This window comes from Ziziphus jujuba, chromosome 6, assembly GCF_031755915.1.
Source record: "Ziziphus jujuba cultivar Dongzao chromosome 6, ASM3175591v1".
Taxonomy (NCBI): domain Eukaryota; kingdom Viridiplantae; phylum Streptophyta; class Magnoliopsida; order Rosales; family Rhamnaceae; genus Ziziphus; species Ziziphus jujuba.
This window is the reverse complement of record NC_083384.1, coordinates 8,307,602-8,328,725: the sequence shown is the minus strand read 5'-3', so window position 1 is coordinate 8,328,725 and position 21,124 is coordinate 8,307,602. Positions and strand designations below refer to the sequence as shown.

Here is a 21,124-nt window from a genome sequence, read left to right as displayed (position 1 = left end):
CAGAAATCCAAATGAATTGAAATTGTTAAAAAATATGCAGCTGAGTACAAAGATATTTTGAAAGTTGTATATGTGATCACAATTCATACCCACAATCAGAAACAGAAACGTTGCTCCAAAGCTTTCCAAAAATAAATAAATAAGTAGGTTCATGTTAATTTTCTGGCCCAAGGCCCAAACTGAAGGCCCAGAAGGAAGGCCCAACCCAATTGCCTGCTATTTCATGAAAAATTTGTGAAAAAGCCCAAACAGTCTGATTATAGTTTAGGAATTCCAATTAGTATCCCAGAAGCCAGGACTAATCATCTCACCTCAAACCCTTCTTCCACGCTCCGATTGTCTTTGAACCAGCGCAACATATTTCAGACCCAGAAACACAACGAGGTACTACTCTCTCTCTGTCTCTCTTTCCCTGTGATTGCCTGTGGTTTTCTTTCCTCTGAGTTGTGGGTTATTTGGTGATTCCTGATTTTCGTTTTTATGAATTTTAATTTGTTATGAGAATAATATTGGTCAATCAGATAGTTTTCTTTCTTTCGTTTTTTTTTTTGGTTTTTTTTTTTTTTTTTAATTGTCATTTTCTGTTTGATCAATTTTATCCTTTTGCTTTGTTTTTTTGTCTCAATGACAGTATATATATATATATATATTTTTTTTTTTTTTTTTGGTATCGAAATTAAGGAAACTTTGTTGTTCCTTGTTGGTGAGAAATTGAGAAGGAAACAGAGAGTTTTTTTTTTTTTTTTTTGTTAGCTAGGGCTTAATCATTTCAATGCACGCAATTCATGCTTAAAATGGAAACCCTGAAATGTTATATCTCTGTAATTTTGTTTAAATTTATATCTTCATTGTTTCTGAAGAAAGTGTTTGAAAATCTCCTCCCATGCATATCTAGTACAGTGTTTTTCTCCAAGGTCGATATTGAAGTTTCTAATTCTTCCATTATTTTTCTCTTCAGTGATTAAAATGGTTTCTGGATTAATTAATGCCAACCCTGTAGTTTATGAAAAGAAAGAGCGTCGGGTCCGCAGTGCTCCAAGTGATGCTGATGAATATGCTGTTGAATCAATTGATCAACAAGAAGTTTTCGATATCCTTTCTACATGATTATACATATACATATGCTTTTTGAAGTGTTCCTTTACATATGTATGTATGCATGCTTATGTCCAATCAGGAATGTTTAAACACTTAAACCTAATCACCTCATGTTATTAGATGGTTCTAACAATAATTATACGTTCCCTTGTGTTGTGTGGAAGACGTTTGGCACAAATTATGTGGGACTTTCGCCTTATCTTATCTGTTGTTTTAGTTTTCTTAACATATTCATAAATCATATTAGAGATATAAAAGACCCAGAGCACCCTTATTCTTTGGAGGAGCTCAAAGTAATATCTGAAGATGCTATTGAAGTAGATGACCATCGTAGTTATGTAAGGTATACAAATTGTTCTGCTTCTATTTTATTGTTATGCCTACATTTATATGCACATAATATATATGTGCATGTGTGGTTTTGGTGTTCATGCCTCTTACATAAAAAATGCCCCTTTTTTTAGGGTCACATTTACTCCCACAGTTGAACATTGTACTATGGCTACAATCATTGGTCTTTGCCTACGCGTGAAACTCATTAGAAGCTTGCCTTCTCGTTACAAGGTAAGGCCTTCTGACTGACATAGTTGACAACATTTATCGTATTAATGATTACAAATCGTTTATATATGTTTAGAGTTTGATAACATTTCTTATATTAGTTAATTTGATTTTCATGATAAGATGTATTGGTGTTATTCCATGTAATGCTACACACGAATCTCTTTGGTGCAAATATGACCTGGCGATACATGGACTGTGGATGTTGTGGAAAATTGTTCTCATAAACGTGTTAAATGGTTTCCTATATATAAAAAATAGAAAGTCATTTTAAAAAGTCAATTGCTTTATTGCGTTTTAGGAGTTTTCTTTGAGATTGATGGTGTGTTACTCAAGGAACAAACTATTTTGATTGTTGTGTTAAATGTTGAGGATCAGGGACACAGATGAACCATATGGGTATAGGATTCAAGTGAATATGACAACATATTTAGAAAGACATACATTCACCACATGCCATTACATGTTTAGAAATTTACTCGGATTTGAACAAGACTTGGACAGAGGAACAGATCTGAAAAATACTCTAGAGAAATGAAAATATTTAAAGTGGGATAAGATCAAATATGCACTGTCAAATTTGATGATGATGGATAGCTGAGCTGCCATAAGCTCATGCCAATCTTTGTACTCTGTCCTTTCTTTATATTACTGTATTCCATGTTTCAGTCTGTCCGTTCTACATTTGATAGTTTTATTTTTATATAAACTTAAATTTGAACTGGTTGTATTATGGAAGTTATATTTCTACTTTTTCCTGATATCATTTTTGCTCTTAAATTTTGTTTTTAGGTGGATATCAGGGTGGCACCAGGAACCCATTCAACTGAAGCTGCAGGTACTCTTTAAGTACAACTCTGTTCATGTGTCTATTTGTCATTTGTTTTGTAAGTATCAAATTACTGCAAGATTTGAGTAAGCCATGAATATAGCTGCAGTTGGGACTGTGCTACGAACTGCAGGCTCAGTCCCATATGTTATCTTTTCTCTTGTGATGATATAATTTTCAAAATTAGCTGTGCTAAATGTTTTGGAAGCATGGTTCTGAATCTATATGCCTTACATGCTGCCATGTTTACCTGGTTTGGCTCTTGGTATGCATCATTCTAGGGAAGATGTCATGAATTTTGACAGTTGCTTATGTTTACTTTTTATGTGCAGTTAATAAACAACTGAATGACAAGGAACGGGTGGCAGCTGCACTGGAGAATCCAAACCTTTTGGATATGGTTGATGAATGTTTAGCTCCTTCATATGAGTGAATATATCGATATGTATATTATGTACTCTCTAGGCCTTTTGTAGAATGAGCTTGGAAAAAGGCTATAATTAAACTTAATTTTCAGATATATCTCACTTTTCACTTTCCAATTTTTTCCCTGTAATATTATTAGCCATTCAGTTTTGACTTTGTGCTTTTGTTCACTTCTATTTGTATAATACATTAATATATGATTTAAAAGAAGTTGTTCATTATTTAAAGGAGCTGAACTATATATATATATATATATGTATGTATGTATATATATAAACCAATCCTTCTTTCTCAAAATTGTATATATATATTTTGAACAACCTTTCTTAGTATTTACACTTTTTTTTTAACCTTTTCAACTTTCTCCTCTTACAAACAGCATGAAAAATGGGAATTTCCCGAAGTTAAAAATCATAAAAAAATGAATAGTAATTTTTTTAAAATTTGAAACTACATATTATTATTTTTATCTTTCTTACAATCTACCGGATCAGCAGGAGGAAGAAAGCTCTCCATGGTCAAGCCCCAAACATTGAAATCCACTTCATCAATTTTCCAAGTCTCTTCCAATTCCCTCTTGTGGTTCGACGACTGCTCGCCGTACCTGATAACTGTGACTCTGGTTTTGCCGCTGTGAGCGACGTTCACATTGTCCACGTACTTGTAATCTTCCATGACCGACTCTGTGCTCGTTTCCCAGAACACGTCCTCGTCGTTTTTGGTTCTCATCCTTAAAAGCCTCGAATCCTCAAACTGTATCAACAACCCAGATCTCTGGCTGAAATATCCCCAGATTGTGTGGTGGATGATTTCGAAGTTTGGTCCACTCTGTTGCTCACGAATCGCTGGGCTCGTTTCCAGCTTCAATATGAAACAGTCTTCGTCGCTGATGATCTTTTCTCCGATGCAAGTTGCATCCGCGAATAAGATAGCTGTGGCTCTTGGATCCAAACCCTGCAAAGAGAAATTTTGATATTTATCTATCATAGCTTTGAAAATGATTAATGGCTAATTGTCCAAATGCTAACCCATCTTGAACTCCAACCAAAAAGTGGAGGTTAAGTACCGTCATTGCCTAGTTCTAAAGCTCTCCATCATATCTGTGAAGCTATAAATGTAAAAAAGTCCAATGTGTAGGAGAATCATGGACCTGTAGAAAACGGCGTAAGGGTCTAGGGGGACCTTTGGAGACTGGGGCTTGTTGGTTGGAAGAATTCCGCCATGAAAGCTTGCCATTGCTTCCGCAGATGACTTTGCAACCTGAAACAACAAGTTCCAAGCACCATAAATCTGGGTTTTTCTGCCATAGCACGAAACCGCCGAGCTCCTCTGTGCTTTTCTTCACCTCCATGCTTTCGTCTCCTTGGTGAAACTCCGAAGCACTGATCTTAACACCTCCGGTTATACACATGCTGTGCACCGAGCTCAATGCCGGTTGGCCTCCGGTTGCCGCAACGTATTGTTGGATAATGTATTTGGCTGTTGAAGCTTGCTGTAATTAAACAGGTAAAAATACATACATTGTTTAGTCTTTTTGTTCACAAGGAAAAACCTGGATGATAACAATCTATCTGATAATATATAGTTATGATAAGATTGGTATTTTTATGCCAACCCAATTGGGTAAATTGAAAGAAAAATATAGCTTTAATGATGTGTGTGTGGTGGGGGGGGGGGGGGGGGGGGGGGGGGGGAAGAGAGAGAGAGAGAAAGAGAGAGAGAGGCATACAATGGAACTATCTTTGACAGGACGGTGTATGGAATTGCCTAATTGAACCTGAAGAGGTATAAGGGGTGATCCTACAAGGTAAAGAAGGAACCGGAGCTCGTTGAGACGGCCGGCGATGATTGGTGCCGACCATTTGTCGGAAGTCTGAGCCTTCATCCATGTTAACATGTTTTGCCACCGCAATGTGACATTGCTTCCCATGCTATTGAACATGTCTTCTGGTATGGGGACCTCAAGAACAGTCTCGAGGCCATCTTCTTTATCAATGTTGGGACAAAGCTTCCTCATGTAATGTGTCAGAGGAGATAAGAAATGTTGAAGGAAATTGGTATAGAGATGGTAAAGAGAGAGAAAGGAAAAGAGAGAAAAGAGGATTAAGATTTAGGCTTAAAGGCACTTCTATTTTCTGAGAGCAAATTTTACCTGATGATGAGGGCAAAGAGAGTGGTGCTATGTGGGGAAAATTGGAATCAGAGGGTGAGGGGTTTTTGTGTGGAATTTGCTAAAGGCTCTCCTTGCTTGTAGGTGTCTTGTGGGTAAGATTCAAACATGGATTTTGATTGGTTTTTACTTTTCTATTTTAATTAATTGGGAACCCAAAACCATTTTTTCTTTCATAATTTTACGAGCTTATATGATTATATATCATGTTTCACCCCATAATTTTATTGAAGAAAATCCGACCAGACAATCAAAAATAAATAAAGAAGTATTTTGGAATCTCCAAATTACGACATGCATAACATACGTTGAGTTTTTTTAACCCTACATGTTCACCAAAACCACATTGTCTACCAAGCATACAAGGGAGAACATTTTTCGGGCGTGTAGATAAGCTGGACAAAATTCTTTCGAAACTACGACGTATTTAGTAATCCAGTATGAGATTTTGCTGGATGCAGAAAGGTCATGCTCTGCCACTGCCACAATCTTTGAATACTAGCGGTCATAGTCCAAATCCACGTTGTTGACCATCCGGAAGAACAACTTTTTGTCTGTTATCCTTTTTTTTTTTTTTTTTATAAATTTTATTGAATTCTTTAAAAAAGCCAGTGCTTGCTAGCTTTATTTCCATTTTAAATTTGCATAACTTTAATTCAGAAAAATGGCTACGGAGGAGAGATGTCGTAGGAGCTCCCCAACAATGTCGTTTCTGATTGATCAGAAACCCCAACTGACCAAATACACCTTCACTTGCGCCATTCTCTCTTCCATGCCTTCAATCTTAGTGGGTCTATGTGAGTATTTCTTTTTCTGGGTAGTTCCTAAAACTCTGTTTTTGATCACTTCCTTTTAAACTGTTTGATGATTGACAGACTCTGGGAACTCCATAAGCAAAGCTTGGAGTGTTTTAATGGAAGACTTGAAGCTTGGTACTGGAAAATTACTCTTCTTCTTCCTCATCTTTGCCATTCTCTGTCCAATGGCATCGTTAGCTGCTGGGACTACATCTGATTGGATTGGACGTCGCTACACTCTATTATTCTCCCTCGTCGCCTTCTTCTTCGGTTCTCTCTTTACCAATCTCGCCCCGAACGCCGCAGTTTTCTTCTCTAGTTGGGTTTTGGTGACCATCGCTGTTGGCTGTGCTCGTACTGTGATCCCGGTTTACATCACCGAGTTATCCCCCGAGTCAACTCAAGGCTTCCTCACATGTTTCGTTAATGTTTTTGAAAACACGGGGAGTTTTACTCGGGAAAGTTTTGGCCTACGCCTGGTCACAACTCACTGTTCGGCAACTGAGTTGGAGACTCGCTTTAATCGGAACGATCCCTTCGTTTCTTTTGGCTCTGGCTGTAGTTTTCTCCTTGCCCGAGTCACCGAGTTGGCTCGTGTCTCGTGGAAGACTCAGTGACGCGGAACTAGTTCTTGTTCCAACATCGAAGAGCGAAGGCTGAGTTACGACTAGGGAGTCTGAAATCCGAGTCGGGAATGCCGGAGCATGCGTTAAACGACGGCGTTTCTTCTGCTAAACGTGGTTGTTTCGATGCAAGGAGGGAAATTCTCGTCCGTCCATCACCGTCCGTTCGAATAGCTTAATGGCAGTCATTGGTTTGAATTTCTTCAGGCACTCCACTGGTGTTGATGCACTGAATCTTTACCAACCTAGGATCTTTAGTATGGGCAAAGTCAAGAATCGGACGGACATCCTGCTTTTAACCACAGCCATTGGATTGGTCAAGATTTGTAAAATGTTGATGGCTGGATTCTTAATGGATCGAATCGGACGGTGACCGTTACTTCTCACCAGTGTATTGGGTATGTTTCCCTGCCTTGCTGGTCTTGGATTGGGGTTGGCAGTGTACGATCATTGAAAAGATATTTTGATCAAGACCGTTCCTTTATGCTGGACCATGGCACTATTTTACGGGGCGTTTTACTCGATCGGGTTGGGACCCATCACTCCTGTCTGTAGCTCCGAGATTTTCCAACCTTCTTTGCGGGCCACAGGTGCAAGCATTGGATCATCGGTCAGCTGGTCAACTCGAGGAATCTTATCTTTGACTTTTATGTCAACGGTCAGTAGGATCAAGATCGGTGGGACCTTTTTAATGTTTGCGGCAGTGGCATCTATAGCGTGGCTGTATTTTTATAATTTAGTTCCAGAAACATTGGATAAATCCTTTGAGCGCAGGGGTGAGATCACAACGGAGAGTGAGAGATCAAGATCAGAAAACCACGTGGCATAATCACAAACATCTAAAGAAATAGATAGAGAACCAACAAGGAACAACATGCATATACGAAAATTATATAGAAGTGCTACTTTCCCAACATTTGGACGTTTGATTTCTCTGAAAGGATAAACCAATGTATAAGTACCCATAATCACAAACACATGAAAAAGAGGTTTTTTTTTTTGGGGTGGGGGGGATAAAGATGGAGAAGACAAATGTTTATAGAAGTTTAATTAACCTAACAATCATGGATTTATTATAAGCTAATAAATTTATTTACAAAACCTAGCTACTACCAACAATTATGTTAATGAAACAAGGATTTATCAAATTGTGCAAATATAGTAGGAGCCATACACTAAATAAAAAGCAAATATCTAAAAAATTTATTGTTGAGGATTTTTTTTATAAGTTTATTTTATGGTGAAAATGGAAGATTTGAACTCAAACTTTAAAAAGATAACTTGAAAAGTAATTAATTAAAGAATGCCACGGCATCTTTTGATCTTGAAGCAACCTCCGGTGTGCATCTTTTGATCTTGAAGCAACCTCCGGTGTAAGGGTTGGCCATTTGATGAGGGACTTGGTTGCTAGGAAAACCAGGTATTCTATGGGCACCAAGAGCTCCTTCACTGATCCATCTACTTCCCTCAGCTAAGTAGTACTACCCCATTACCATGCTTATAACGACCAAACTCAACAGCCATGGCTTCTTCTCCATCTTCATCATCTTCCAAAGATTTTGCTTTCTCTTTGTCTGTTTTCTTCTTCTTCTTCTCTTACCTACTATTTGATGTTACTATCAAAAGCTTGGCTACTCTTCATCATATTTATATTGGATAAATTATTTCAAACTTGTTCAAATTCACATTTTGAGATAAAACTAATTCAAACATTTGCCATTTATACTTCATCTTATTTTTTTTATTTTAGTTGAAATGAGTTAGGGTGATCTTGTAATTAAATTTTAAAATATATGTATATGCTTTCAAAATCTATTTATATGAAGAGTTAAAAAAAAATGTAAGAAAAAAATAATAAATGGTGTGTGAAAAAAGTTAGGTTGATTTTCCTTCTTGTTTTTCGTTATTGTTTTTAATTTATATTATTGAAAGAATGAACCATATAAGTGCTTACACATTGAAATTATAGCATGCACTGGATCATTTGTATTATGCCTAAAGTACATCATGTCGTCCGAAATTGGTTTGCCAAAATGGTTTTATCATATGGTTAATCGTTCAGGAGGAAGAAGAAAATGGAAAAAAAAGAAAAAAGAAAGAAAAAAAAAAAGGACTTCTGTTAATACATGTATATGTGTGTGTATATATATATGTGTGTGTATGCACGTATGTGTGTATGTATACTCAACTTGGACCCTTTAATTAATTAGAAACAGAGTCGATCTCCAGGGATCACGTTTACCAATTTGAATATGGGTGAACATTTTATACATAACATTGAAAAGGAGCTAGCTCTGGTCACATAATTAATCACAGCAAACAGTACCATAATATGAAAGGCATAAAACATAGGACAAAAAAAGGTGGCTTCATCAACGAGATTTTAGATCTTTGCCCTATGTTCCAATCTATTTCCTTTGCTTGGACCCCAAGACATTGCAACCAGCTTAGCTCATCTAGCTTCACAATGGGTACCACTAGTAACTATTTTCTTCCTCTTTCCTGTTTGTTAAATTCGAAGATATTTTGTAAATACCATGAATCAGGATTGTGGTTCCTTTACTACAACACGATCATTTAGGCAGCATACCTTTGTATGCTTGCCTTTCCTTTTGGTTAATATAACGCCCTTTTTAAGCTATTAAAAAAAAAAAAAAAAAAAGTGGCACAAAAAACAAATGGAATCCATTTTTAGTTATCAAAATTCGACCTTTATTTACATGTCATGTTCACAGGCACATCATCCATCGCTTCTTAGAGCTGAATTAATAGTTATACAAATGGGAAAAACAAAAAAATAAACACGTAATTTTAAATTCACTCACTCATGAATTGAACTCTATTTGTTTATGATGAGGAAGGTTGAAAGAAAAAAATGTGCAAAAGCTAGTATATTCGTCATCTTCAAAGTTTTCCAATATAACTTCACTCAAATTATGTAACCAACATTTTATAGGTTGACAATGTTGGCAGACAAACTCCGCCACAGGCTCTTCATAGTAAAACTGTATACACAACACAATAAATCACATGAAACTTGTTAGTATTACTCTGCCACGGTAACAAGTCAAATAGAGAATGAGAATTTGTGAAATTACAATTAATTAAGGAATGCATCTCCTTTCGATTTTATAAATCAGTTTCCAAAAATATTTGGACTTTAAGGTTTTGGCAGGCAATTTTTGTTTTATATATATGTGCATGTGTGTGGATGTTATGAACCCAATTTTATGAAAATTGAATTTTGACACTGCCTAGAGAGGTATAGAGAGATCGTTTTCTTAAAAGAAAAGAAAAACGAAAAATTAAGGTATGGTTTTCTTGCTTTTGAGGTTTTGAAAGTAGTCCTAAAAATGTTTGAACAGTTTTTTAGAAAAAATTTGAGATTCTTTTATGGGAAAAAAAAAAAAAACTCTTTTATTTAATAATAAGTTTTCAGAGGATTAAGTTAGTAGTAGAAATCTGCAAAAGTTAAATACCTTAATACGCTTCACCACTTGGGAATGATTTGTAGAGATAGTAATGGTGTTTGGATGAGGAACAAGCCAAAGCAAGCCATCAACCAATTCCGCCAAACTCCCTACTTTGTAGCGCAATTCTATCTTCAAATGCTTAATGTTAAATGATGGAGGATCCAACATCTCTCTCATTTCTTTTGCGTAAATCAACTCCTTTAAAAGAAAAAAGAAGTAAATCTAATTTACAAAATTGTCATTCCAACACCATCATCATAATAAATAATAATAACAGTAATAATAATAATAACTTTATTAATTTCTCATATACACAAATTACAAAGATTTGCTTTCACTCATGTTTCAAAAGGGAGATATTTCACAGCCTGAAGATTGAGCGACCAAAGAGAGCAAATGATGAGGGCTCCATGGTAGGTACAAAGTAACTACGAAGGTGTTACAAACTAGTACCTACGGAGGTAGCAAGCCCTACTATAGATAGCTAATAAGCTTCTTTTGGGGCAGAGGAAGGAATTAAGAGCGGAGCAGAGTGATTCGCAGTGTGCTTGCATGCGCATATAAAGGCTCTCCCTCCAAAAAACCACTAAAAAGGTCATATTGAATCCAGAAACCAGGCTAGGAACAAGGAAGGTTACTCTTTCAGAGAAAGAAGTGATCCATGGGCAAGGGGCACAAACAATATCTTCATGGAGCTAGCTTATCCTCCTAGGGAGACTAAGAAATATAGATGACAAAAAACATGAAAATATGATTTAGAACTATGAATATGAAAATTAGACTTTCAAGGACAAACATAAATGTGAGTGGCTTACTAATTAATACAATTTTAATAATAATAATAATAAAAACAAAAATAAAAATAAGAAATAACAAAATAACTTGAGAATCCCATATACTCTCTCACAATCGCTAGTGAGCACCGGCCACAATAAAATAAATTAAAATAAAGATGAAATACAAAGGAGGAGAACAGGAACAAATCATCAAAAAGTAGAATCTAACTAATCTCATTAAAACCTCGTAGAAATAAATCTATTAGGAAAATACTCTATAAGGAAAAATAATACTAATAATTAATACAAAAACCCAAACAACCTAGCCAAACAAACCAAAAACTAACAAGAAAAGAATGAAAATAACCAAACACATCAGGACAAATTTGTTAAAAATAAGAAAAAAATAATAATAAAGTTCAATCAAGGCGAATAAGAAAAAAAATATTGTAATAATAAAAAAATAAAAAAAGAGAAAAACCCAAGGACAACCTTACTAAAAAAAAGTATAATAATAATAATTAACAAATAAATAAATAAATATAGCCGCTATCAGCTGCAATGAAATTTTATATTATTTTTATTAAAAGGCGACGTGTTAGTGATAGTTTAGGAATAGATCAACGATTAAGGTTTTTCTTATGATTTAAGAGGAAATTAAAATACAAAAAAGAGTAATAATTTGGAGGGGCAAAAATTATATTATATATATTTACCTTATCAAACATACAATGCAGGGACAGCGTTTGGCAATAACTAAAGGACCTGATAAAATTTCCCATACGTTGAAGAAATAAATCTGTATCATGACTATCAAAAGAGAGATCAACATCCAATGTATCATTAGAAATCACTAATGGAGTTTTCATCATTAAACACCCCCGGTACATAAACGAAACTAGATTTGGAGCTTTAAACTCGGCATCACAATCACAAAGATTCACCTCTAAACTCTTTAGATTCACCAAATACAAGTTAATCTTGTTGAGAAAAAAGCACCCTTTTAGTGTCAACTTTTCAAGGTAATTTAACCAAGTAAGGTTAGATTCAACCCATCTGTCACTAATATCTTCATCTCTCAATTCAAAAACCCTGAGAGATTTACAAGGAGAAAGGTCTATCTCACACTGTTTCCATTGTCCACCATATGAAAAAGATACAAGACTCTTTGGTGCATCAATATGAATCTTTTTCAATCCATTGCAAGAATCAAATTGTACAATTTTGAGTTTTGGTCCTGACAACTCGATGCTTCTGAATCCACAACAATTAGTGAGGCTGAAATTCTCAACAGAAGGAAAATTTAAATTAATATCTTGAGGTTTCAAATCAAATCCTTGAAGATTCATATTTGTGATTGACTTGGCAGAGAAAATTGAATGATCTACTCTAAAACAATATGGTTTTTGATGCTGCCACAGCTTAAAATTTGGATCCACTATACTCAGATCTCTAACTTTGTTTAGTTCTGCATAGTTTAACATCTCATCAACCCTGCAATCAGATTTAAACCCACGAAGGGAAGCATTGAAGATCAATTTTTCCAAACAAACACCGTTTAGCTTTCGAATTCGAAGAGATTGTTGAACAAAATTCAAGAACAAGTTTGTTTCTTCCTTGCTTGATTTATTCAATCTTCTTGCAAACAATTCAAAATTGAAAACTAGTATTGGGAAAGAAATCCAAATACAGAAAAATTTCTTGGACAAGACGCTGATCCTGATTGCATCTAAAGCAGAGAGGAATGACATAATATGGTGGATGATAGATTCTGGCAAGTCTGACATCCTATCCACTTCCAATTTCAATAATTTGTACCTTTTCTTCATGTCTGTGTACCTTTTTTTTTTTTTTTTTTTTTTTTTTTTGTTTTTGAAGCTCCAAGATCCACTGCATACTGACATTTTTATACAAAATTAATTAAGAAGTAAATGGGTTTAATTAGGAAACAAATTTTATAGACTGGACCCCAAAGATTCTTTAAGTCTCTAACGTTTAGATTTGGTCTCTTTAAACGCGTGTTAGAGACCAAATAGGATGTTTAATTTTTATTCTTTTTGACCATTTTAATAATAATATAATAAATTTTTTTTTTTTCGGGGTCAAGGAAAAATATTTCATTAAATAAAACCTAAAATACAAAAGATCTTAAAATATGTATATATTTATATATATATACGATCACATTGGAAAATAATAATACCCAAACGTCGTCCTTTGTGGAATAATTAGAAGCTTTTAAAAATATGAAGTTTTTTATTTATTGGATTGTTAGGTGTCTCCCCAAAACCTTGACAATCCCCAAAATAATATATGGCAAGTTAAATCTATTTTTGGGCAGCCCCATTACTTTTCAAATTATTATCATTCCTTTTTATGTGATCTTGTTTCCTTTTTATGGGTAAAAAAGATCCGTTCATTGTTGTCCAACGTGAGAATATTTATGGAAAAATGCTTTCCTATAATGTTCTTTTATTGATGCAAAATCTTCTAGTTTTGGGGAGTATCCCATACTTGATTAGGGTTTTTTTGGCCATGTTGACGCATAGCTCTTTTGACGGTTAAAATTGTACATAGTTATTTTCTTTTTATATCCATTAAATTTGGTATCGGATCATCATCATATTTTTATTTGAAAATGTTGGAGATATAATTTTCTTTTACACATACTTTTTCTTTACTTATGGCTGTCAAATCAAAAGAAATAAAAATAAATAAATAAATTGTAGCTGTCAAATCAAACTAAGCACTCCACCCCTAGTTTTTTTATAGAAAAACAAATTACTCCACCCTTAGTTTCAAATTACCCCAAAACTGAAAATAAAGGTTCACCTTAATTAATTATTGTTATTATCCATTGAAAATGATCATTTTGTCCTTATTCTCTAATAATAATATTATTGGTGAATATATTTATATAATTTAAATATAAATAAATAAATTTTTATATAAAAATATGAATTAAAAAAATAAAATTAATTAAATATTATCACGTCATATGTTATATTATTTTATCAATAAATTTGATAAATATTTCAATAAATTTAATATTATTGTTTTCCAAAATAGATTTTTATGTTTCCTATATATTTGAGTAATTTTTCTTATAATAAAATTAAATATATACCCCTAAAAAAATAGAATTATAATAATTTTTAATATGATAAATAAATTTTGTTTTATAAAATGAAAAGATTATTTAGAAATAAAATAACAGTTTTAAAAGAAAAATAATAGCTGAAAATAATAAATCTAAGATTAGAAAAAATAGAGTCAAATAAAAATAAATTCTAATCATTTTACGTAATAAATACTTAGGGTTAGTTTTTAAATGATTTTATTAACTCCATGGTCAAGGTGTTTTTTTTTGTTATATATGGATATTAAGATGTTTATAAAAGTTTATGACAATAGTCAAAATAATAATTAGTTAATGTATAGTTAAACTCGTGTAATTAATGTTGGGCCAGGAGTTATTTCTGTAATTTACTTAAAAAAACATAAGTGGTAGTTGTATTTTGCTCTTTTTAAACATATACTTTCTTACTTTTTTGGTCAATTTTATAAAATATACATCTTGTTCATTGAATTTGATTTATTCCTGTCATAGCTAATTACAGATATTCTATTCATGCACGTAATCCGCAAAACAAACATATCTCAAGAAATTTAAAAGATTATCCCAAAATCAATATGTTTTTAATAAAAAATTTATAAAAGATTTTTTTTATTGAATGCATCCAATAAACATACAAATCATTGTTTTTGGGTCAGGGGCAAGCATTGGATTCAGCCCCCCATGAGACATAGACCTCATTGTAGTTTCTACACCTCACAAATACTTAACCATACCACGACCCTCAACGCTAAGTTTCGTGGCCTGAAGCTGCTTCTTTTTCGGTGCCTTCAATTGCTGCAATTTCCTATTCATCTGCACCAACAATTAACCTTCTGCTTACAAACTATTTTTTCCAGTATAGACAAGCAAATAATAGCACAAAAAGCATAGGAAAAAACTTCCTCTAACAACAAATATATCACCAAGATTGAATCTTTTCACTCTAGCAAACACACAAATGAATCGTAAACCCCACAACCCCTATCTCTTATATAACATTAGCCACCAATTAGCTTGAAAGAACAAGTTTCTTGTTGTCATCAGTTAACTTCCAAGTTCCAACAGTGTTATTAATTACTTTCCAATATTCTTCATTTTCAAACCATTGGCAGAACCTTAATTAACAAAATCATTCTCGCTTGCAGCAACTGAGTCACTTACTTGGTGATACACCCGGATCTTTGCTCAATTCAATTGAAATGCTAAAGCTATAAAGAAGATGAACACTAACCTTCAAACGGCGCTGATCTTGTATAGCTTGTTTAGCACGTGCCCTAATTTCATCAGGATCAATTTTAGACTGTGGGCGTACCACAAAATCCAATGGAGCTGCTTCTGGCCTTGAAGCATGTTGCCTAGAAGATGATTGGCTAGATTTGCGTTCCCTGTATTGTAATCAACATTAAACAACAAAAGATTAGGTTTTCAAAAAAGCTGCATAGCATAACCAATCTGCATGGTACACATTCAGGGAAAAGTTGCCATGACATCTTACTTTGAAAATTCATCCAAATCAAAATCCCCATCTCTAGATTCCATTCCCGCAGCACTGTTCATTGGCCTATAGAATTAAAGCTATTGAGTCAAATCATAATATAATTAAGTTGACTAAATTACAATCACACTACATGCATATATAGTAGCAATGATACAGAATAAATGCAGGAAAAACTGCTAAGAACATTACTTTTTAACTGATGGCCTTCGAAAGGGAGCCCTCTCATCATCAAGGTTCCTCATGTCCTCAAATCTTGTACTCTTATTAAATATTGGTCGACTCTGCAGTCAATATGTCAAAATAACATTTCAAAATAATTAAACCAAAGGGATAAGAAAGAGGGAAGAAAATATATCTAAAATTACCAAAGCTTAACTGTCTTTCAAAGCTACAACAAAGCTTATGATAGAGTAAAACAATCATACTAATGACAAGGAGAACAAAACTTAGATCCAAAAGAGAATAAACCCTTAACAGAACCCAAATTATTATAACTCTAATTACTAAAATAACGCATATTTATCAAATAATTCCAACATTCTTTTGCCTCAACAAGTTGGACAAGAAACATAAAAATTTACAAGATAACAATTGGTAACCAGGCACCTACCTGACAATACAAAGAGTAAGACAAAGAATCTAAACCTTAAAGCATCTGATCAATTAGTATCTACGAGAATAATGGATAATATACAAAGTATACTCAAACAGGGCATAAAAATATTCTGCAAAGTGTTATTGCAATAACAAGTTCTAAGTTCTAGCAGATAAGTGAAATGGGATTCTGAAGAAACAAAAGGCATAACAGGAAATTTTATATTTGTACAGAAGGCAAGCATAACAGAAAAGTCAAATTACCCATTTATCAACCAATTCCTTCGCAAGTTTTCTGTTGGATGTAGTTTCTTCATCAGATTTAGATAAAAACATAATAACCTGCGCAATAAAATAAAAAAAGAATAAAAAATAAAAAATAAAAAGGTAAATTAGTTTGTGTTGCTACTTCTATAGTTAATTCCCAAATTTTGAAAAAAAAAAACCAAAAAACAAAAAATGTAGCAGACATCCAATTCTAACCTTTCCAAGACCACTCTTCTTCAGTTGCTCTCTTCTATCATACTGCTCCAGATCAATTGGAAACTGCACGAGAGAAGCAACATTTCAGGTTCCATATGAACGTTGACAACCTACAACATCTTACCAGATTAAAGCAACAAATTTTTCTAACATCACTCAAAATCTTCAAAATGGCAGCACGGATATTTATATTTGGTAAGCTTCCATCCGGAAGAGGTTCAAGCCAATTCTTTAGTAAAGTTAGAACGCCATGATCTAAGAACTCTTGTTGAAGCTGCTTCCTGTGACAATGTAAGTCAAATAAAAAAGACATGTTAATGAATTATAAATAAATACAAGAGAATGCAAGTGCATCAAAGAATGGTCACATGTAACCTTCTTACTTTGCTAGGACCTCAGTTAGAAGAGGCAATTTCTTGAGTTTATTAATAGCAGGTTTCCCCTGCCTGTTAAGTTCTGCATCCTCTTCAGCTGTGACCTCAAGCTCAGCCATAACATTCTCAACTAGCAACGCTATTTCTGCAGGACTTTTTTCATTCTTCTTTTTTTTCTTACCCATCTTGAAAAGTTCGTTAATCTCTTCATCATCCTCACCCTCTTCTGCCTATAAAAGTCCAAATAGAAAACAAATATTAAAGGAATCAGCCTTGAAAAAGTTTAAACCACATATAAGCAACCAAAAGGAGGTTCTAGGTATGGTAGCTAACCGTTCAAATTCCATATAAGCTATAAGCTAGAAATATTAATGAACCAAAACTATGCATTGTTTTAAATATGACGAGTAATTTTTCTACAGAAGAACGAACATCATGCAGGAAATGTAATCTGCAACAGAATAATAGACATGCACATAAAGGATAAAAAACTAACCTGAGGAGCATCACCAGGAGAGCGTTCACGGTCACTTCCATACCGGTCTGCAGGATCTACACCAGTGTCGTCTATAAAATTGTCATCATCCACGTTTCTAGCCCCCTCTTGGTCGTCCTGTTCCATTGAAGAACATAAAACATTTAGAAACTTACTAAACAATTCAAAAGATAATCAACCCAAAAAAAAAAAAAAAAAAAAAAAAAGCAACTTTTACAGTTACCAAGCCATTAATAAAGGCCATAAAGAAAATTCTAAAAGCACAACACTGTTAAAAATATAAATAAATATAACCAGAGGAAACAGGGGAAAATTAAAAGGTTTGCTGGATGAAACTGTATCTCAAAAAGACAAGCTAGCATAAAAAAGAAACAAGTATTTCGTACATTTCAAATGTGACTTATGGGCATGCTCATAAATCATTGATTTTTTATCTCAAGGAAACCAACCATGAGGCTGTCTTTTTTTCACACTTCATTTTGGCACAGAAGGTGCTGGTACACTTTCAAATATGCATGAAACATAAATCAAAATACTAAAAACTAAAAATTTCGATCAAGTTCAAACAGTTGCCGAAACATATCCCGAAGAAACCCAAATTTCTTAACCGAAGATAGGCATACAAAAAATTCTTCAAATTCTCTGATTTGAAGATATGACAAAAAAAACAAAAACTTTTCAATGGTAAAATACAATTCAAGAAACCAAAACCCAATTGCTTCAGATACATTAACTAGCTGCTTCAAGAACCAATAATCCAATGAATGAATGATAACAAATTACCTCAGAATCGCCACCGGCAATAGTGTCCCACATCTCTTTGACCTCACCATCATGATCCCTCGCTGCTCTCCTCGAAGACCCAGATGCAGAACCGCCTTTAACCCCAAATTTTTTCTCCCCCTTATGATGCCTTTTCTCCTTCTTGCCACTTCCACCGAGCTTCTTCCTCTTACCACTAATCGACCCTTCTTCCCTCACAAAACCCTCGTCCACATCCTCATCAACCACGAAATTCGTGATCGGATCCTCATTCGCAGTGTTAGCGTGGCTTTTCTTGATTAACCTCTTCCTGGGCTTCGATTTCGTGACCGAAGGGTCCGTATCGAAGACCGGAGTCGGTGAACGGTGTTGGCTTCGCCAAGCGCCGTCGTCGTCGTCATCGGGAATTTCGTCGTCGAGTAGGTGGTGGTGTTCGTGGTGCTGAGGCGAACCCTCACCGTCCGATTGAAAGTCGTCGTAGTTCATCAATGCCTCGCCGTCTTCATCGCGTAATCTGATTAAAAAAATAATAAAAATACATTAAATTAATGGAACAAAAATCGAATCGAACAAAACCCTAATTTTCTGAGAAAGAGAGAAGAAGCCCTTACGGATCGTCTTCGTAAGCCATCTTCGTCGCGGCGATTGTAACGAATTCGAGAATCCTTTTAACAGAGAGAACTTGCACAGAACCAAAAAAACACCTTTAAATCTAAAAAAATCTGTATTTATATATTAAAATTATAATATATAACCAAAAAATAAATATATATATATATATATATATATGGTGGACTATTTGTTGACTTTTAATACTCGCCTTGTTTGCAAGAAATACTAGCTTTCGTCAAAAATTACAACTCATTTCTTTCGTATCACCCCTTTTTTTTTTTAAATTTTTTTATTAAATCGGATAAGGAAGTAAAGCTACAAAAGAATGTATAGAATTTAACAGCCTCTTTAATAGTTCTTCCAATAATATATATAATTTTTTTTTATAAATTTTATTTAAAATATTCTGAAAATTAATGTATAAGTTTTTATTTTAAAATTATATTTAATTAAAATTTTATGTTTAAATTTTTTTTAATAAAAATCAATATAAATAAATAAAATATTGATTTTTCATAATAATTTTTTTTATTGTTATATTAGTTTAATAGAATTAATACAAAACCATTGAAAAGAATTTTTTTAATATTTTATTTATTTATCTAATATATTAAAAAAATTTAAAGAAACAGAATTAATATACAGGGAATTTATTATGATTGATAAATTATTATATCAATATATGATAATTTAAAATATTATTATTAAATAATTTATTTTTAAAATTTTAAAATAAAAAAATTAAAATTAAATATATTAATTAAAATTTATTGTATTAAAAATCATTACCAATAATAAATAGTAACATTCGATTACAATAGACCAAAACCTTTTTTCTCTTTAACCAAAACTTATTATGCTGTAAACTTATTATGCTACAAGTAGAATTTTTGTATTATTATTCTTGGTAATGATTGTTATTAATTAGTTGCTATAAAATAAGAACACATTCAATTAGCTAGCGTTTTCAGTTTAATTTGTCTTCCATATTTTATTGACTAAGAAACTTTTTTAAAATAAATAGTAATAATAATAACTAAGTGCAGAAACACCTGTACGGAAGTGCATGATGTACTTTTTTTTATTTTATATTTTTTAGGTTAATTACTTCAAAATTTTTCTATATGATATCAAATAAACTTTAAAACAATTCTTTTCAACTAATTTATAAATTCCAAACATATTTTAAAGTAAAGGATTTTGGAAAGTTTCTCCCTTTTTTTTTTCCCCCATTTTTTTTTAAATATGGGAAATGGGGGAGACCCATTTTGGAAATATTTGAGCAAAGAGTCAATAAATATTTTCAATTCTACTCATCTTAATTAACAGTTATAGTTTTTTTTTTTTTTTAAACCAAAAATTAATAATAATAAAATAGTGGTTTCATCTTTGGAAGAATCCGGGGTAAAATGGCTCATTTTAATGATATTTCTAGACGCGTACGCAATCTAGACAAGTCATGAGCTGAGCTCATGGGCACTAATTTTATTTTATTCATTTATTATTATTGTTACTTTTTAACTGATTAGTGAAACGGCGTGTTTTCTGTGGCGGCTAAAAATGTTTCTTCAGTTTGTTGAACTTAAAATCTTTCATCATCTCTTTTCTTTCGCTTTCTTGGCTAGTGATGTACGGAATTTTCGTGAGAAAATTTTAAAATTTTAAAATCATGATTACCCATTATTATTTAAAATTAAAATGATCTAACACCTAAATAAAAGTTGTTTAATCAATAATGTATAATACAGATCAGACACATGGCAAATTGAAATTAAAGTAGTAATTAAGATCATTCATCCCTCTCATTAATTAACAAGAAATAAAAAAGTATACAGACACAGTAGAATATGAGGAAAGAATCATGGCATTGACAAATAATTCCAAAAAAAAATAAAAAAATAAAATTATTTTACTGCTATAAGGAAAGCTTTGAATCAAGGAATTCAATAACAATGGTGGGTTTGGACATGGATTATTAATATTGATGGAACGGATCAGATGACTCAGGCAGCAATTTTGGGGGTATGATCTTCAGATTGTTCTCGCATACACATCCCAGGGATCAAACCAAAATGATGGATGAGAAAGAAAGTGAAAGTTAAAAGTTCACCACCCCTACTCGGTTGCTGTGCAAGTAACATTGGTCTGCATTTAATAGCTACAGAGCCCAACACGCCAATCCAAAGACCCGCATATCCAGAATCTTGGGGATCTACCTTTGACAGCAAAGATTTGCTGCTAGTCAATTTGTCCGGTTCATAATTCATAAAGTGATTGCAGGCTTGTAGATGATCATATATTTTGTGTCTCATCAACTGAGACTTGGCCTTTACAAATGTATCCTGAAAGACTTTTTTCCAATTTACTCCCTTGACTGATGAACCCAACATCTCAGGCTTCATGATCAGGAGATAAAACATATAATCCGAAACCA

The 21,124-nt window shown here is 33.3% G+C and overlaps 5 protein-coding genes across 5 annotated transcripts; 2 read left to right on the top strand and 3 right to left on the bottom strand.

The window, feature by feature from the left end:
• Positions 1 to 225: 225 nt before the first annotated feature.
• LOC107431344 (protein AE7) lies at positions 226 to 3,141 on the top strand. Its single transcript, XM_060818572.1, has 6 exons — positions 226 to 384; positions 959 to 1,092; positions 1,338 to 1,441; positions 1,563 to 1,662; positions 2,452 to 2,497; positions 2,821 to 3,141. The coding sequence occupies exons 2-6, from the start codon at positions 967 to 969 to the stop codon at positions 2,919 to 2,921; spliced, it is 477 nt and encodes a 158-aa protein (XP_060674555.1). The 5' UTR covers positions 226 to 384; positions 959 to 966; the 3' UTR covers positions 2,922 to 3,141.
• LOC107431328 (uncharacterized) lies at positions 2,821 to 5,684 on the bottom strand. The gene is made up of 3 exons (XM_016042214.4): positions 4,644 to 5,684; positions 4,065 to 4,406; positions 2,821 to 3,868 (listed from the first exon to the last, which is right to left on the bottom strand). The coding sequence occupies exons 1-3, from the start codon at positions 4,929 to 4,931 to the stop codon at positions 3,365 to 3,367; spliced, it is 1,134 nt and encodes a 377-aa protein (XP_015897700.1). The 5' UTR covers positions 4,932 to 5,684; the 3' UTR covers positions 2,821 to 3,364.
• On the top strand, positions 4,282 to 7,418 carry LOC107431329 (polyol transporter 5). Its single transcript, XM_025079130.3, has 3 exons — positions 4,282 to 4,420; positions 5,745 to 5,881; positions 5,960 to 7,418. The coding sequence occupies exons 2-3, from the start codon at positions 5,749 to 5,751 to the stop codon at positions 6,496 to 6,498; spliced, it is 672 nt and encodes a 223-aa protein (XP_024934898.1). The 5' UTR covers positions 4,282 to 4,420; positions 5,745 to 5,748; the 3' UTR covers positions 6,499 to 7,418.
• On the bottom strand, positions 7,021 to 12,582 carry LOC107431330 (uncharacterized). Its single transcript, XM_016042216.3, has 5 exons — positions 11,470 to 12,582; positions 9,984 to 10,175; positions 7,839 to 7,975; positions 7,322 to 7,438; positions 7,021 to 7,225 (listed from the first exon to the last, which is right to left on the bottom strand). Exons 1-5 carry the CDS (start codon positions 12,580 to 12,582, stop codon positions 7,021 to 7,023), a joined length of 1,764 nt encoding a protein of 587 aa, XP_015897702.1.
• Positions 12,583 to 14,447: 1,865 nt separating this feature from the next.
• On the bottom strand, positions 14,448 to 18,850 carry LOC107431340 (protein IWS1 homolog 1). Its single transcript, XM_016042226.4, has 11 exons — positions 18,690 to 18,850; positions 18,100 to 18,592; positions 17,317 to 17,433; positions 16,830 to 17,050; positions 16,598 to 16,727; positions 16,447 to 16,509; positions 16,228 to 16,305; positions 15,559 to 15,650; positions 15,367 to 15,432; positions 15,103 to 15,256; positions 14,448 to 14,684 (listed from the first exon to the last, which is right to left on the bottom strand). The coding sequence occupies exons 1-11, from the start codon at positions 18,707 to 18,709 to the stop codon at positions 14,586 to 14,588; spliced, it is 1,533 nt and encodes a 510-aa protein (XP_015897712.3). The 5' UTR covers positions 18,710 to 18,850; the 3' UTR covers positions 14,448 to 14,585.
• Between the last annotated feature and the right edge of the window lie 2,274 nt (positions 18,851 to 21,124).